General features: G+C 32.5%; 1 protein-coding gene across 2 annotated transcripts; it reads left to right on the forward strand.

Annotated features, from left to right (window-relative positions):
- Nucleotides 1-6,313: 6,313 nt before the first annotated feature.
- On the forward strand, nt 6,314-18,493 carry LOC145032207 (paired amphipathic helix protein Sin3-like 2). 2 transcript variants are annotated; one of them, XM_078980943.1, is made up of 22 exons: nt 6,314-6,514; nt 6,621-6,696; nt 7,486-7,749; nt 7,827-8,010; nt 8,080-8,178; nt 8,258-8,419; nt 8,494-8,755; nt 8,830-8,966; nt 9,107-9,182; nt 9,263-9,292; nt 9,861-10,045; nt 10,121-10,275; nt 10,430-10,557; nt 10,648-10,902; nt 11,162-12,195; nt 12,289-12,389; nt 12,612-12,750; nt 12,837-12,989; nt 13,080-13,240; nt 13,322-13,433; nt 17,732-17,884; nt 17,962-18,493. In XM_078980943.1, the coding sequence occupies exons 2-21, from the start codon at nt 6,623-6,625 to the stop codon at nt 17,867-17,869; spliced, it is 3,849 nt and encodes a 1,282-aa protein (XP_078837069.1). In that variant the 5' UTR covers nt 6,314-6,514; nt 6,621-6,622; the 3' UTR covers nt 17,870-17,884; nt 17,962-18,493. The 2 variants fall into 2 exon arrangements, with proteins under 2 accessions (XP_078837069.1, XP_078837068.1); XM_078980942.1 differs by having other exon boundaries at nt 17,746-17,884.
- Nucleotides 18,494-19,353: the final 860 nt, after the last annotated feature.

The following is a 19,353-nucleotide window of genomic DNA, read 5'->3' on the forward strand; positions in this document are numbered from 1 at the left end:
GAGCTTAGGGGCTTGGATCTATCATTTGGACAAGTGTTGTACATCAGAAATCGAGGATTTAGGGTGTGGACGTTATCGACTCAACGATCCGTTCGTGGGACTCGACGAGTCCAAGGCTTTGAGTCCCATATCCGTTGAGGGTCAAAAGAACTCAGTTGGGTGTTAGAAGGGTTGTAGCAGGACAGAAGGAGTGACCCAACACATTGGACTTAGTTTTAGACCTGGAGTTCATGGGACTCGACAAGTGCTAGAACAGACTCGGCGAGTCCAAGGTAATCTTCTTATGTTTGAAGATGAACTCGACGAGTTGTTCATACAACTCGGCGAGTCAAGGTCAGGACTTGTTCATCATATGAAGGTGAACTCGACGAGTTATTCATACAACTCGGCGAGTCGGATGAAGGTTCATTGATGTTCGTAAAGAAGGGGAACTCGTCGAGTCGTTGCCAAACTCGACGAGTTGAGTCATGGATAAGGACGAGTAAAGGGTAGGGACTCGATGAGTTGACGGCCCAACTCGGCGGGTCGAGTCAACTGGAAGTTGACTTTGACTTGGACTTGGTTGGGGGTAGAATAGTCATTTTACCCTAAGAGGAGATATCAGATTCTGACTGAGTTTTTTGTGGGGATTATAGCTGGAGGATTTTCGGAGCAACAGCAGACAAAGGTTTCCCATGCAGATTATCAGCAGCTACTCATACGACGTGAGTTACCTTCCAGTAGGGGTAGGTCTAAGGCCACAATGTCGGCCCACCAAAGAGGAGTATTTAGGAGATGATTATCTTTGTGATAATTATCGTGGTCTGGTTATGTGCCTTGGTTATGAGATTTATATGTATGATATGTTATGTGTATATTAGGGATAAACTTCCCTGACAGTGGTCCTTAGGACCGAAGGGTAGGTCAGTACCCGGATATGCCTGATTGTGTGTTTATATCATGATGTTGTATGCTAGTGTTAGGGGGTGGAATAGTCCCCAGTTACCGGTTGAAAGATACCGATGATGGTTACCGGTTGAAAGATATCGATGATGATTACCGGTTGAAAGATACCAATGGAAGTTACCGGTTGGAAGATACCGACGATGATTACCGGTTGAAAGATACCGATGATGATTACCGGTTGAAAGATACCAATGATATTGTATGGTATGTGTTATGATGGGGGAACTCACTAAGCTTTGTGTTTACGGTTTCTGTTTTGATTTCAGGTACCTCTTCGTCCAAGGGGAAGGAGTCGGCGGCGTGGTATCGCATCACACACACACATGATTCCGCATCAGACTTTCTGGGATTGTACTATGATTTTCATTATTTTTGATGTTATGGTTTGGTACACAACATTATGATTTTGTAACGTGTTGCTTTACTGACAATGTTATGGTAAAATATTTTAAAAATTATTAATTCAAAAATGAAATTTTTGGGCTTGAATTTTTGGTTGTTACACTATCACTTCCTTTTTGCTTGAGAGCTAGAATGTATGTTTTTCTTTTAGGTTTAACTATTTCCCAAGTCAAATTTACATGATTGACTTCTTTCCACTTTTATTTTATAGTTTATGATGGTTGATTTTTCCATTTGGTTGAGATTTGATAGCAGTTGTCTTAATACAATGCAAATTTTTGTTATGGGACAAAATGTTTATGTTTTTATATTCTTTTCCATCCTAGAGGACTAAGGATATCGGATTTTGATTTTGATTTATACTTTAAGCTTTGTGTTCACGTAAGGAGGAATATAGGAAAGCGGTATGGTGATTCCAAAGAACATGACCGAGTATAACTCCTAAAAGTGACAGAAAGTAAGTGTATAAACTCAGACAACTATGGTATGTTCTTAGTGCATGTTTCTTTTTTGAACAACCAGAAAGCCTTATTATTTTATGTTTTAGAAATGGAAAAACTTCCATTGTTACAAAGGTAGCATTTTTTTTCTTATATTAGGCTTTCATGCAACTTTTGATGATTTGTGTAAAATATAATTATCATTGTGTTTTTCTTTTATCTTCTATTGATATTGCATTTGGTTGTAATTTCTAAAACCATTAACTTTGAATTACATCTCACAATCCTTCTGTAAAAGTCCAAAATTTGAATTACATCTCACAATCCTTCTGTTAGGCTTTCATGCAACTTTTAGGTTGCTCTTTGTTATGCAGAGAGAACGGAGAAGCTTCCTTTTAAATGTGATCATGATGTTGGTTTTTTCCATGACGCTTGTAAATAAACATGTTTCATGCTTTTAATTAAACATATCTTAATAACTCTTTATCTGATTTTAGGGTGATGCTAGGAGGGTGTTCAACAGGGCTCCTATGTTTAATGTTTATGCTAATTTGAACAATATCAGTTCGACTCATGAGTATCTTTCCAACGTGTTAATACTATACACTTAGCAGTTAGCGATATAACTTAAAGTTGATATGACATGACTAAATTTTAAAACTTATAGTAATATTGATTGTTAACCTGTGTCTCCTTTTCATAATTGAATTGATTGATTTATTTTTCCTTGTAATTATAATTTATTTGGCTTCAAATTGTGGACTTGAAAGATTTAGCAGTTGGCTCTGTATTGTTTTTTTTTACACAATATGCGGTCGGAATCATTAGATTTTGTGTGATTTTATTATGTGTTATTGTGTGTTAATGAAATTTACAGGGAGCTTGCTATGGTTCTTGCATTGCCTTGTAATGAGAATAGGAAGTTCATAGTTATGAATTTGAAATCTTTTGGTTTGAATTTACTATACATTTTGACTTTTCATTTTTAACGTTAAACAGACACCTTAGAAATTTCTTATGGAAAATAGATTCCTTGGAAGTTGAACATTCGGTGGAATTGGTTTTTCTATTTAATGATTGAACGATATCTTAAAGCAAGAAGTTGGTAGTGTTCGAAGATTTTGAAAGCTTTCTATATGGGTGTAGAAAACTTTGGTGTCCAAAGGTTTTATCTTTTCTCAATTGGTGTTAACTGTTAATGTAAGGTTTCTTGTAATTAAAATAGTTGTAGTCAAAATAGCTGGAATTAACTCATTTGGTTATACTTTAATCATTATCTTATGTTGATGGTTCCCATACACTTTGATCATTATTTTACGGTTTTATGGTTATGAATTCACTTGTTTATCATTATACCTTTGTGATGTAATGTATTTGAAGAATACATGTTTGGGTTTGAGATCATATTTTCTATAGCAGATGTTAGTTGTTTTAGTTGGAAGTTTGGTTTTGGCTCATGTTTTAATTGCATTCTAATGGGTTTGTTTAATACCAGTTGCATTACTATCGATGTTTTTTTATTTCATTTTATAGGGTTTGTTGGAACTACTTTTATACGGAAACATCGTTATAATTTGGAAGATTTCTCGACCATTCAAACTATTTATTTAGTTAAAGTGATGAGTTGCAAATATGTCTCCTATTGTAAGAAGTCAATAAAGACACAACTTATAGTCTTATATCCCACAAAATACTAGATGTGACAAATTTAACAATTTTACTTATATAATTGGATGTTTTTGAGTATTATTTTAAAGAAAATAATAAGAAATAACAATAAATACTTTCAAAAAAGAATCCTTTTACACTTCTTTATACTTTTTACAAATATACAATCACCAATTTCAAAGTTTACAGAGATACATCAATTTTGATATGGACTTACAAAATTTCATTTTATTTTATAGTAAATTACATGAATGGTTCTTACGGTTTGGGGTAATTTGCACGTTTGGACCCTAACTTATTTTTTTAACTCGGAAGATCCCTATAGTTTATTTTTGTTACACGCTTGGTGTCTGTCTTACCTAAAATACTATTTTGCCATTGATTTTTAATTTATGTAAATAAAATGGGGTAGGTAAGGTGAGGTGGAAGTGAGGTTAGGGTGTATTTATTTAAATAAATTTAAAAAATCAAGGGTAAAATAGTTTTTTAGATAAGATAAGGACCAAACATGCAAAAAAACAAACAGTACGAACCTTCCGAGTTAAACAAATAAGTTAGAAAGCAGATTACTAAAAGTTACTAAAAGTTTATCAATTTTCCAATACCAAATTGCAATTTCACAACCCAAAATTTACTAAAAGTTTTACATTTTCTGAGTTATGAGGATCTCCAAAAACCAATTTCACAATACAAAGAAATTTCACAGTTCGAAAGCAGATTACTAGGTTGAAAGGAATGTGCGAAAAAAGAATGTATTAAACAAGGGAAAACAGTTTCCTATTTGATTTAGTATTTTTATTATAACGAAATTAACACATCAATTAGTTATAATACATTAGAGATTAAAATTAATCTTTGAAACAAACTATTCATTGATATATTGTATGCTATTTTGAATATAAAATTTTACCTAAATAAAATTAAATCTTGAAAGAACAATTTGCCGGAGTGCACTATTTGCAGAAAAGAAAATATTTGTCATCCGCCGCATTGCACGGGCCAATACCTAATATGCAGAAATGAGTGTTTACTTACTCTTACACCATATTTCCAAGTTTTTAAGGAAAAAAGGGAATGAAATGAGAGAACATTTATGTTACTGTTTTTTTCTTTCTTATTTCACAAGGAAAGGAAAATAATGATAATAAAATACGTCTTTCGAGTTTTATATAAGGTGGATAATAAAAGCAATGAAAGGAAATGAAATAACAATTTTTTTTCGCTAAAAATCTATCCCCTAAAAATTAGGATGGTTAGAAAGGACAGTTTAAGGAATATTTCATTTCTTCATTTTCCTTTTCTTTTCTTTTATTCCCCTCAATTTTAAACTAGGCTAAAACGGGGTTTAGCCTTTTTGTTTTTCTATTTTGCTTCAAGAAAAATCTAAAGTTAAGAGTTAATTAGTAAAATACCAAAAAGATGGGATCCTATCACAAAATGATATTCTTTTGTAGGGGTTTTCGTTTGGATGGATCGATATAATCCAATCTAATAAAGTGAACCAAAATTGATTTTGATTTTCAAAACATGATTATAAATATTTCAAACTAAATTCAAATCCGAAATGAACCAATCAAATAAAAATTTGGTTGAATCGATTTTTAAAATTCAGTTTTCAAGAGACAAACATTTTAGAAAATATACAACCTGAATATTGATCAACTTTAAACAAAAATAAACTGTTTGGTTTAAAATTAAAATTTATGAACAAGTATTCAAGAAATATATTATAATTAATATTTAATAGTTAAAACTCTTTTGAGAAGTATACATTAAGGTATTTTATTGGATAATACATTCTAATCTATATAAAAATACAATTTAGTAATTGATAAATAATTATAAGATGCATATTGAAAACATATATATATATATATATATATATATATATATATATATATATATATATATATATATATATATATATATATATATATATATATATAGGTTTAGGTTCTATGGAAAACAAAAAACCCTAAAATTCATAAAAATACATAAAAAATACTTAGACATCACAAATATTTGTTTTGACTTTATATTCTTAAAAATCGTAACTTTTTATATAATTTTGTTGATTTATTTTTGAAAAAAATAAAAAAAATAAAAAAAAATAAAAATAAAAAATAAATAAAAAGTAAAAAAATACAAAACCGATTTTTTTTTTTCAGCGGATTTATTAAAAAAGCTGCGATTTTTAAGAATATAAAGTCAAAAAAAGATTAGTGATCTCTATGTATTTTTTTATGTATTTTAGTTATTTTTTTTTTCATATAACCATTCCCTATATTTATAATGAACTCTTATTTGTTTTTTTTTACTATTCAAATATAATTTTATAAATCATAATCAATCCGAAATTCAAAATTATAATTTTGTTTTGCTAAAAATTCATCCAAAAATCTGAATATTCGAACTAAATAATCAAGTATAAATTATACAATTAAATAACTCACTTTTATTCAAATAAGATAAAAAAAACCATAATCTTTTGAACATTTATCTTGAGAACGTCTAATCATTTTGTAAAATGACAAAATGGAATTTGTAGAAGGTCATGGTTTCGGATTAGCAAAAAGTCTTTTCACAAAGCAAGTAAGTATGACTATTTGTAATAAATATTAAAAAAAAAAATGGGTTATCATGAGAAGAAGAAGAACAGCACACATTTATGATCCAGTTACCAGTGGTTTGAGAAAAGAATCAACTGGTAAAGCCCAAGAGTAGAAAGGAAAGTGTTTGGTTGGTTTTGAAATAGAAAGAAAGCCCAAGTGTTTGCCCTCCCAAAAGTTTTTTTTGAAGACAATCTCCCTGCATTTCCGATTTTACTTTAATATAAATAGTGTCACGGAATTTAGATTATCTATCACTCCGCACAATACAAAAATTTCTTCACCTCTTTTCTGTTTCACCGCTTATTTCCTCTTCTCCAACCTCGTTTGGTTTTGCTACAAACAAGTAATCATTGTTTTCAAAACTTCGATCCAAAGGTGATTGAAGTTGTTTCATTTTGTTGGGTGCTTAGATCTGCCCCAATTTTTTCCCTGAGGGTTACTTCACAGGTTTGCCTTTTTCTCTCATTCATAATTTATCAAGTAGATTTACTGCAATTTGTCTCTGATTTACGTTTATCCTTAACAAAGCTTGTTATCCGGTCATTATCTGCAGGGATGAAACGATTACGGGATGATGGATATGGTAGCTCTCAATTTAAGAGGCCATTTGGTTCTTCCCGAGGGGAATCGTAAGTTCATGTTTTCAAATTGCTTTAATTTTGTGGTTTTGGTGCTCATTCATGCTCTGATTACGAGTCCTTTTTATGTGTTGCGGTGATTTGATGTAGGGATAATCTTTTTTTTTGTGTGTCTGTTTCAAGCAATTTTTTTTTTTCATAATTGTTTGTGACGTAGGATTTGCTTAAACTTTTATAGGGTTTAGTTTTGAAACTGCTGGATTTAGTCGATGTAACATGCTTTTTTGAAAAGGGAATTGTACGATTTAAATGAATTGGTGTTCAAAATCGCATCTACTATTGATCTTTTTATTAGGCTATGTTCTTCATTTCTCCTTTTTTTTTTTTTTATTTTTTTTATTTTTTTTTTTACATTTAATTTATGGGCGAAGTCTCTAATTCTCAACTTTATCAGACCGTGTAGATTTTTGTTTCTAGCCTTTTAGGGTTTGGTGGTTGATATCGTTGTGGCAGAAATGCCTCTATCAGAACACCAAAATGAGAAAAAGGAAAAAGTCAATTGAAAATATCAATAAATTTATTACTATTTATTATTCTTCAGTTGACTCTTTCGATGGGTGCATGAAATGAAATCTTTCTAAGTAAGTGAAATTAAAACCAAAAAGTTCCACAGGGTGTTACATCACACGACATGAAGCAAACTGTGGGAAATTACACAAGATTTATTAGCCGATCTTAGAACTGTTTGCATATGCCATTTAAACTTATCTTTGTTATTCATCATACTGTTAATCACAAATTTAAAATTTTATTTTTTACACTTTTCTTTTTATATTGAAGATATGGCCAACCACAAGTCCCGGGAGGAGGAGGAAGTGAAGGGGCAGGTGCTAGTGTAGGAGGAGGAGGAGGAGGAGGAGGAGGTGGTGGTGGTGGTGGTGGTGGTGGGGGTGGGGGTGGGGGTGGGGGAGGTGCTAGCAGTGCACAAAAACTCACAACCAATGATGCATTGACTTATTTAAAGGAGGTCAAAGACATGTTTCAAGATCAGAGAGAGAAATATGACATGTTTCTTGATGTGATGAAAGATTTTAAAGCTCAAAGGTACATAATTTTCTATTGAAAGTATATCATTATACAACATTGACTCTGCCTAATTGAGAATTGTTTCTTTGATGCAGAATTGATACTACTGGTGTCATAGCAAGGGTGAAAGATTTATTTAGAGGTCACAATAATTTAATTTTTGGATTTAACACCTTCTTGCCCAAGGGTTATGAAATTACTGTTATCGAGGAGGATGAGGTCCCACCAAAGAGAACAGTGGAGTTTGAAGAAGCTATAAGCTTTGTAAACAAAATAAAGGTATAGACCATGATCAGCATTGCCATATTTTGAGTTTTTGAATATGACTATCCTACCCTTTGTGTGCAGAAACGTTTTCAAAATGATGATCATGTTTACAAATCATTTCTTGACATCTTGAACATGTATAGAAAAGAGCACAAGGGTATCAACGAAGTCTATCATGAGGTAAACTTCTTTATTTTTACTTTTTTAAATAAAATCAATAATCATCCTACCCTTTGGTGACAGTTTGTAATTTACGCAGGTAGCCTCACTTTTTGATGATCATCCGGATCTTCTTGAAGAATTCACAAGATTTTTACCGGATGCTTCTGCTGCTGCATCTGCACATCAAGCTTCGTTAGGGAGGCATGCATATGATCGGACCTCAGGTGGGGTCCCACTAAGACTGGCACAGATGGACAAGGTAGTAACTTTTCAACATTTTCATATGTATTTTTCTTGATTTTCAAAGGGGTTGATTTTGTTATTGTTGATTAGCAACGAGGGAGGAGAGATAGGGTCAATGGTCCACATGCTGAAAGGGACACAAGTGTTGATTGTCCTGATATGGATGATAAATCAATGATGAAGCTTCACAAGGATCAGAGGAAGAAGGACAACAGGGAGAGGAGAAATAGTGATGATCCTGATCTTGATAACAACAGGGATAGGGACATTAAACGGAAATCTGCACGTAAAGTGGAAGATTTTGGAGTACATTCAGGTTCAGCTCCATATGATGATAAAGATGCCCTCAAAAGTGAGTAGTAGATGCTTTTTTCATATTATGTTTTTTTTAAAGTGTTTTAACAGTTTGTTGTTTGTTAATTATAGGTATGTATAGCCAAGAATTTACTTTCTGTGAGAATGTGAAGAGTAGATTACGCAATCCAGATGATTATCAAGCATTCTTGAAATGCCTTCATATATACAGTACAGAAATAATTACCAGGAAGGAATTACAGAGCTTGGTATATATTTTATATCCAGTTGTCTTTTTCTTTGGCATTACATGAAAAAAAATACAGTGCTCCAGAAGAAGTCTTTTTTTTGTTCTTCGAATCAGACAGTGTATGCTGTTAAATTTGATGTCTTTGATTTTCTTTATCAGGTTTCGGATTTACTTGGGAAGCATACAGATCTTATGGAAGGATTTGGTGCATTTTTGGAACGTTGTGAAAACATAGGTGGCTTTTAGATTACGTATTTTTTGTTTTACTCTTTTGAGAATTCCTTTTGTATTGTTACTAATGTATCTTGTTTGCAGATGAGTTCCTTGCTGGTGTTATGGATAAAAGTATGTGTGACTACTTGTTTTTGTTCTGTTTGTATACACATCTTTTAACATACAAGTTTAAGGGAAAATTGCAGGAAATAGCAACATACTTTACTCTTTTTCACCAATATAGACATTGTACTTCATTTTTTTTCCATAATAACAATTTGCTTACATATTTTACCTATACTAGAAACACACATACATTCTTTTCCGATAATAACCCCATGTAACCTGAAACTTGTAAAATGTACTTTAAATTTTACCCATAATAGCAAAGTGCTTACATTATTATATACACATACTAGCAATGTAAATGCAATTCCATACCATGTCAATAATAGCAACATGCAACATGAAACTTGTTAACATTTTATAAATTTCAAGTTATATATTGCTAGTATCTGTAACGAAATGTAAATACATTGCTATTATGGATAAAAAATAAAGTACATTGCTATTTTCCACAATTTGCCCAAAAGTTAATTAATCTTCCACTTGGTGTGAAATTCTGTTATCATTTCACATGCTGTTAGGTTGTTAAATCATGTCTCTGAGCTCTATTCTTGTTTGCCTTGTAATTTTACAGAAGCTTTATGGAATGTTTCTAAGTCAACAAGGACAGATGAGAAAGAAAGGGAACATAGGCGTGACATTGATGCTAATAAAGAGAAAGACAGATACAAAGAGAAGTATTGGGGGAAATCTATTCAAGAGCTTGACCTTTCTAATTGTCAGCGTTGCACTCCTAGCTACAGACTTCTTCCTGATGATGTAAGTCTGATAAATATTTTTCTTTTTTCTTTTTCATGGTTTGACAGTTTATATTTTGTATTTCGTGTTTTATAGTATCCGATTCCATCAGTAAGCCAAAGATCAGAACTTGGTACTCAAGTACTGAATGATCTATGGGTGTCTGTGACATCTGGTAGTGAGGATTACTCATTTAAACATATGCGTAGAAACCAATATGAAGAAAGCCTCTTTAGATGTGAAGATGACAGGTACAAATACAAATATACAATACAATATTTTCCCTAAAACAAATATATATATATATATATATATATATATATATATATATATATATATATATATATATATACACACACACATCAAATGATGAAGTAAGTAACTTGTTTTCAATGATGCTTATAGGTTTGAGCTGGACATGTTGTTGGAGTCTGTGAGTTCAACTATTAAGCGTGCTGAAGAATTACTAAATGGAATTAATGACCGTTCGATTGGTTCAGATGCACCCATCCGTATGGAAGACCACTTCTCAGGTGATTATTTGACATGTTATATATAAGCAACATGCATTTTAGTTTGTATTTTGGTGTTAATTGTCGGATTATTTGTTATTTCTTTTGTAGTTCTGAATTTACGATGCATTGAACGTCTGTATGGGGATCATGGTCTTGATGTGATGGATACACTGCGTAAAAACCTTCCTGTTGCATTGCCTGTTGTATTGATTCGCATGAAACAGAAACAAGAGGAGTGGACAAAGTGTCGTTCTGATTTTAACAAAGTTTGGGCTGATATTTATTCAAAGAACCATTACAAATCACTTGATCACCGTAGCTTCTATTTCAAGCAACAAGATTCAAAGAATTTGAACGCCAAATGTAAGTCATTTATAATAGAGAAATTTACATATTTGGTCCCTGTGTGTAGCTGGTTTTTTCAATTTTGGTCGTAAAAAAACTTTCTTTTGTGTTTAATGGTTCTAATGTAAGGTTTCTGTAACATTTTTGGTCCTTGTTCCAAGTAAATGACTATTTTTGGACAAAAATTGCAAAAATCAGCTATACTTAGGGACCAAAAATGCAATTTACCCTTTTTCATATTACAAACTAAAATGCCTTTTATTTTATTGATGACCAGGCTTAGTGGGTGAGATTAAAGAAATAAAGGAAAAGAGCCAGAAAGACGATGATGTCCTTCTTAGTATTGCAGCTGGAAATCGGCACTCTGTTGTCCCAAATCTTGAGTTTCAGTTTAATGACAAGGATATTCATGAAGATTTATTTAAACTTATTAAATATTCATGTGAAGAGATTTGTACAACCAAGGAACAGCTGAACAAAGTATTGAAACTTTGGACCACATTCTTGGAGCCAATGCTTGGTGTTCCTTCTCGCCCTGATAATGTTGAAGATGTTGAGACATCTGCCAAAAATGAAGGTACAGCTGGCGATAGTGATGGAAGTCCAGGTGCTGATAGTGGCACAGGTAACCTTAACATCAAGCAAGGAAAGCAAACTCCCAATGGCGATGATGTAATTTCGCCAAAAAGAGTAGATTCAAGTAAGAACACCTTGGTCAATGGAGGTGCTTTGACCAAAGAAGATGGATTGAGAGTAGAGAAAGAGGTGAAGAATGTTGGTGAAAAAGATATCCAAGGACGCGATCCAACTCTTTCAAAACCAAATAACATTCATGAAGATGGTCAAACAAAGTCGAACATCGATGAAACAGTGGCAAATGGAGGTTTTACTAAAGCACCCAATGTTCTGAAATATGATGAACCTTCTAAATTTGAGAAAGAAGAGGGAGAGTTGTCACCGAATGGTGAGTTTGATGATGCTGACTTTGCTGTATATGATGAGGACAGTGAGAATGTTCCGGAAGGTGGTGATGTGTCAGGCAGTGAGTCAGCTGCTGATGAATGTTCAAGGGAAGAGAATGAAGAAGATGGAGATCATGATGATGTTGATGGGAAAGCAGAAAGTGAAGGAGAGGCTGAAGGGATAGAGGATGAAAATGGGACTTCATCATTGCAATCTTCAGAACATTATTTGGTCACTGCAAAACCATTGGCAAAACGTGTGGCTGCTCCTTTGCATAATGGTGGGAAAAAAGATTGTAATGTCTTTTATGGCAATGAGAACTTTTATGTACTTTTCAGGCTCCATCAAGTAAGAATACAGTTTTCTTATTTACCATTTTACCCTTGCCTTTGACCTTCTGAATCTGTCAAGTGATTTGTTGTCTGTGTTTGATATTTTCAGGTTTTATATGATAGATTATTGTCAGCTAAACTTAATTCGATATCTGCTGAAACAAAGTGGAGAGCTACTAAGGACACCCCCCCACCTGATTTGTACTCCAGGTAATTCAATCAGTTCTTCATCTTAGGTTGTGTTTGATATGCTGTAATTGAAGAGGGAATGGAATGGAGCATTGTAATAATGGAATGTAAATATGTAATGATCCATTCTATTACCTTACCTGTAACCCATTCCATTCCTTTGTGATTCCATTCCATCGTGTACAACACCCTCAATTTCATGACAAGTATATATACTCACTAGTCTATAATTCTACTTTTCAGATTCATGAGTGCTCTATACAGTCTGCTCGATGGAACATCTGACAATGCAAAATTTGAAGATGATTGTCGGGCGATTATTGGAAATCAATCTTATGTGTTATTTACATTGGAGAAGCTAATTTACAAGCTTGTTAAACAGGCATGCACCCACTTTTTGTTTTACACACATTAATCATTGCTATCGCACTAAGTTTCTAATTGGTAATCACTCCTTTTTGGATTCAGCTTCAAAATGTTGCAGGTGATGAGGTGGACATGAAACTTCTTCAGTTATACGAGTATGAAAGATCTCGGAAGCCTGAGAAATTTCTTGATTCTGTATACTTTGAAAATGCACATGTCCTCCTTCATGAGGAGAACATATACCGATTTCAATGTGTAAGTTTGCCATTTTATTATTTCCCCCATTTTTTTGGCATATATATAAGAACTCTGGTTTATTTATTTTTTTCCTTATGTTTTTTGCAGTCATCTGGCCCATCTTGCTTAACCATTCAGCTGATGGATGTTGGGAATGAAAAGACTGAAGTGGTTGCGGTTTCTGTGGATCCTAATTTTTCAGCTTATCTTCACAATGATTTTCTTTCTGTTGTGCCTGGAAAAAAGGAATCTGGTATTATGTTGCAGAGGTAATAACTAATAAATATTAATACTGAGTAAATGAGTATATATTTATGTTAATATTTATTTTGTTTCCTAATTACGTGCAGAAATAAACGCCAATTCTCAGGCATGGATGAATCTTCTGCTATGTCAGCTGCCATGGAAGGCGTACATGTGGTGAATGGTTTGGAGTATAAGATGTCTTGCAGCTCATCAAAGGTAATTATTATCTTCCGTGGTATTGTTGAATGCGATTTTATTAGTATTATGCAATTTATTTTGCATATGATTAAACTGCACATGTGCACCTCTATAAAAATGTCTTCTATCTATTTGTTGTTGCAGAGTTGAGAATGTGTCACCAATCCCATCTTGAACACCTCAAATAAATGATACTTATTCTAGACACAAAAATGAGATTTTTTCTCTAGTGTGGTTCCAAAAATATTATATGATCTAATAAAGCCACTGGTCTTTTGGTGGTGAAATGAACAATTTCTATCTAATTCCGTTGTTGCCTTGTTCTTAAACCCTGTTTTTCTTTTGGGATAATTTGACAATTAGATCTTTGGCGATCTGAAAACCATATTTCCTTTCATTGTTGCTTCAAAACCTTTTGTCTAGAAAGATCATAATAATGCCTTTTGACTTTATTATTGTCGTAGTTATTGATTATGTGTCAATCCCATGTCAAGAGTGGAATTCTATAGAATAAATATTTCACCTTTTAGCAACGATAAGGTTTGTCTCTACAAGGAATGATACGTTATCAAGAGATTAGTCTTGAATTGATTACTTAACTACAAGTAGTAAGTTACTCTAAGCAATGAACCGGAAAACTTTAAGATAACTGCTTGAAATAAGATGAAATGAGGATTTCTCTCTTGTTTTGTGCTATCGAGAAGATATGTAACGTGGTCTTCCTATCTATAGCAACTTGTGTATAGTTGTGAGTTTAATCATGACCAAAAACAAAATATATACCATTAGTGAAAGACAGTGTTGCAAAATCGTTACTTTGTAGACTAGCAACTAGTCCGTCTAGGCGTTCAATGGGGGCTAGTTGGATTACCTAAGTTGTAAAGCAATTAGTTTTAGGGAAGTCAAATATGACCAATATCGTAGCGGAAAAAGTAAATAACAAGCTCAAAATAAGATATGTTCAAGTGTTAGAACAATTGGTTTAAGTCTTTATGACCATAATAAGTTTTCAACATGTTCAAATAGTAGCTTGCCCTAGAAACTTTTGTCGTTGAAGGGTCCTCATAGAACAGTTGGACACTAGCGAGGTACCCTACTTGCTAATGGTTTTCTCAGTCTATGAAGGAAAAAATGCCTTTCTAATAGAAAGTTTCTTCATGCTACATTTCCAATTTTGGAAGATACTTGCCAAATGCAAGTGCTTGTCATTCATGTCGGTGGATAAAAACACAAATATCTAGCAAAAGTATAGAATACGCAAATTAGAGCGAGAATAACGAAGAAAAGAAAAAAAAAACTCTTCTTCCCTTTGGAAACTACAAATTCTATAAATTAGTATTAAAGTGACCTTCTCCATATTCTTCCATGATATGGACTTCATCTTATTCATATTCAACATCATCCACTTTTTCTCCACTTTCGGTCTCGAGTTCTTCCTCAAAATGTTTCTATATGAGCTCTTACAACTTCACTAATTTCCTAAGCGGGGATTAAGCGCTTAGGTGCCAACTAGTAGGGCACCTAGTTCCTAGTTGGAAACTTTACAACATTAGTGAAATAATTAATAAACCAATGGGCAATATGCATAAAAGCCATTATATTTTGGTCATTGTGTGGTTTAACACTTATGATAAAACTTTTCGATAAGGCCACCCAAGTTTGACAACATTTTCTGTTGTGACCGCTTTAACATGCTATAGGCGGTCAAATGATAGACCTAGAAAGTTTTGTCAAGGTTGGGTGGCTTTATTGGGATGTTTTAACCACTCAACTTTGACAACTTTTTCCACTAAAGCCACTTAATTTTGTTTTTTCTTTCTATTTTGATCACTTCAACTTACTAAAGGTCATAGTGGTTGACATAGAAAAAATCGTCAACCTTGGGTTGTGTTTATGGAAAGTTTTGGTTAATAGTGGTTAAACTTCAAAAATGATAAAAATATAGTGACTTTATGATATGTATATTGCCCTAAAAAGTATTTTAGATACCGGAAACACAAACAAAAGACGAGTCAACTCATAAGTTAATTAAGCTCAAAGTAATTTGGCGTCTACAATATCGTTCTTGATTATCATTCAAAATTATCATGGAAAAGGAGAACTAAATACGCACAACATATGCTTCATTATCATTTGTCCCCAAAAGTAACCTTGAAGCTTAGCCTCTCATTTTCCTTTTGCCTCGTGGTGTGGAATTGTTTGCCACATCTCCTTTATGGTCATTGAAAAATCGAATATACGTTTACACCATGAAAGGAAAGTGGAATAGTAGTAAGGTTGCTTTTGATGACTCACTATCAATGCTTTAGCTCCAATTTTTTTACAAGATTTAGTAGGCTAGTCTATTTTTGTGCTAATCTTCACCTAATAAGGAGAATGCCTCATATTTCCATCTAAAGACACATCCGGATCAATCTTATGATGGATGAGTCTCCTTCTAAAAGTTACATGGTTCTAGCCATGTGAATGTGGTGCAATGTCACACGTGGTGGTTCATTGTCTTCGTTGGACCATCGACACTTTCTTTTATATTTTTTGTAATTTTATAATTAGTTGTGTATTAATAGCGATTACAAAATCTGTACTATTATAATACTACTAATAAGCTTTGTGAGGTTTATTATCATTTTAATACATTTTGAGTGACATTGACTAGTTGCATTTTTGGGTAAGCATCTTTTTTTATCTGTTTTACCCATTGGAGACGTTACATAATCTAAAATGACCTTTTTTTACCTAAATTGGTCAAAATTGCTACTAATTGTCTGATACCCACCACCGTAAGTTTCAATAGGAGAATAAGATTACATTCCCTTTTTTCGCTTTCGTACTTCAATGTCTTGCTTTTAAGTCCTTAATTATAATCCACTTTCATGTTAAGGTCATGTAATCTTTTGATATTAATAGAACTCAAGAATGGACCATCATATCCTATGAATATCGATATTTTAAAAGCTAAATCATACGGTGATCCTAAATAATTAAGAAACAAAGAAAGTATTATCTAAAAAAATATTAACTTGTGGCGTCAAAATTACGTAAAAGTTTTAATGTGGCAATGATGATATAAATTCTCAATCAAATACTCATAAGGCAACAATTTGAGACTTTAACAAAGAAAAATACATTAATTCATTTCAAATTCTTGTAAAATAGTTTAGATACAGCCACAACAACTATAAATGTTCTCTCAACCTTGTTGGGACATTCTAAGTGACATAAATAAACATTGTAGAATCCTAAAATAGTCTGAAATAGAAGTGAACATCAATAGGTGAACTCACGTGGCCTGTGTGAGTACTGAGTAATTATGGGAATATGTGTCGTGTGCGTGTATCACACGTATGAACTCTTAGGTTTTGCATTTAATAAAGCAAAATTTGGCTACATGTTATATATTTGTTGTTTAATAATTGCATAATTATCGAAAGAAAACGGCAAGGTATTTAAGATTCCACCAAATTATTCCGGCTTGCCACATTTATGTTAGTTTCATTTGTAACAACCTAAATAAATAGCATCAAAACAGAAATACCTTTCTATTTTTGTGGCTTCTAATCAGTTTGGATTAATGAGCTTTAAATATCCCTTCACAAAAAAGTAAGGTAGCAAATCACGAATAGATTTTATGGAATAGATTTTATGTAATTCTTCAGGTTCAGTATATGATTCAGCTCATAAATGTATGGTGATTTGCCCATAAAACTGCAAGTCAGGCAAATTCTTTATTTTCTAATGCAATTTGATTTACTGTTTTCAGGAATTCGACTGTAGTATGTGTGATTCGTTGTGAATCATATAACTTTTTTTTTAAAATCTTGATTTTTCATGTTTTTAGTATTGCGTCAAATAGCCATATACTTTACCAAATTAGGCAACCTACTTGCGTTTTTCTACCAACTTAGGCAATTTATAACTTGTTTGATAGGTTATCATTTAAACCTTTTTTTTTAATACTTTTAAAAAGTTGCTGACATTGCATTTTCTTTTTGTTCCATTAACATGGTTTCCATATGCAGTTTAATATTAATTTTTATGTATAACATTTTATTTTTAAATTATTATTTGCTTCGGACACCACCTTAATAAGTTAATATTTCCACCCAAAAATCAAATCGAAACCAAATGTTTACACCACAGTTAAACATTTGGTTTCAATTCGTAGAAAAATACAAGTAAATTGCTATTGTGGGTAAAAATAAAGTATGTTCCTCTGCTAATCCAGATTTTGGTTTCCAACATTAAATAAAAGCGAATGAGTTTTTGAGTAAAATAAATAATAATTATTTGATGAAGTTTATCTGATTTCTAATCAGTTGAGTGCTGGCAGATCTCCTATGTCCTCGATACAGAAGATTTCTTCTTCCGAGAAAGAAGAAAAAGAAGAAACGTCCCATCAACTTCTCGTCATGCCATTGCCTTCACAAGACTACAACGCTTTCACAGATTCTTAGCATTAGCAACTTCAGGTACACATCTTAATTTATACAATGTCTAAAATACCCTTCATCCACCAACCAATTTTAAAACATTTTCTTTCTTGTAGAATCTTGATGGTAAAAAAAAAAAAGTAAAGCTGAAATGGGTTGGGGTAAGGTAAGTAAGGTAACTTAACAAGTGGCTTGTGAAGTTGATACAGTTACAAACTACAAACAATTGGATATGACTTAAAGTTATAAGCCATGAGTTTGTGTAAATAGGCTTGGAGATTTCATGAGATCTGTCTCTCTGTCATCATCATCTAATTGCTTCTCTATTTTTGTTGTGCTGCTTGCTTGCTACACAAAGTAAGCTTTTTTTTTTTTTCTTTCTTTTTTTGTAACATTTATGTCCCCAATAGAGGATTTTATTGTAGTTCTTTTTTCTTTTCCCTATGTATTGCAAGAATTATTATTTGGAGGCAGAGATTAAAAGAAGGGTTTTTGTTTTTTTTTCCCTGAGAAATAGGAAGCTCTTCTGGTCTTTTGTACAGAGCTTACTTACTACCAACTGTTGATGTTCGAATACATATTTATGTAATCTTACATTTATTTGGCTTTGGCCTCAACAATTGATTTACATATCGTATTCTCTCTTCATTTACAATATTGTTACCTCTGAAGACTACTTCTTTTGTAGGATGCCAAATATGATAGAAGGTGAATTAGATTTGTTGCATTGATTTTAAAGAAAATTTGACGCGAGTTTGATTATTAGTGAAAATAAAGCAAAAAACTAAAATTGGTTATGATTTAGACTGATTATTAATCAAACAAAACTAAAAAAAAAAAAAAAAAAAAGATATTTTATTCTATGAAGATGTAAAATGGATAGACGATTATTACGGTCTCATATTCTGTGTTACATATAAAAACAATTTACATCATTTATGTAGTTTTATGATTGTATTATTTTAGTGATGAAGCATGGGATATGCTCTTCATTTTCAATATGTACGATTTTGGATAAAATGTGAGATTCGTAGCTTCTGTTACATCTGTTGAAAAATCACTACATGTTGCCAGTTGTATCTTGTTTCTACAGTATTTACACGTTCATCCGTCATCTGAATCTGAAATATTATAAGATAACTTTTTGAGCAGAATATGAGCTGTAAAATTCAAAGAAAAAAAAAACTCAAAACAGGACAGAAAATGTGAGTACAAAAGTCTAAAATTCTTAATGAAAATTTAGTATTTGGAAGACGAGTGATGGAGGTTGCTACTAAAGTGTCAAGGGGTTTTTATGGAAGACGAGTATCACTAGTATGAGGTTTTTTGTCTATGAGTTTACAAGTAAGATGTGATATAGAGTAAGAAATCCTGACAACCATATACTATTATATCTTCTCAAGATGTATCGAAGATATATTGGGTTAAGTCACCTAATAGAGACTGTTAGATATGATCTAGGTTAACTATAGAAGACAATAAGTTAACAAAGTGTTAGGAATGCACTA

The sequence above is a fragment of the Lactuca saligna genome, chromosome 2 (genome assembly GCF_052625555.1).
Source record: "Lactuca saligna cultivar CGN05327 chromosome 2, ASM5262555v1, whole genome shotgun sequence".
Lineage (NCBI taxonomy): Eukaryota > Viridiplantae > Streptophyta > Magnoliopsida > Asterales > Asteraceae > Lactuca > Lactuca saligna.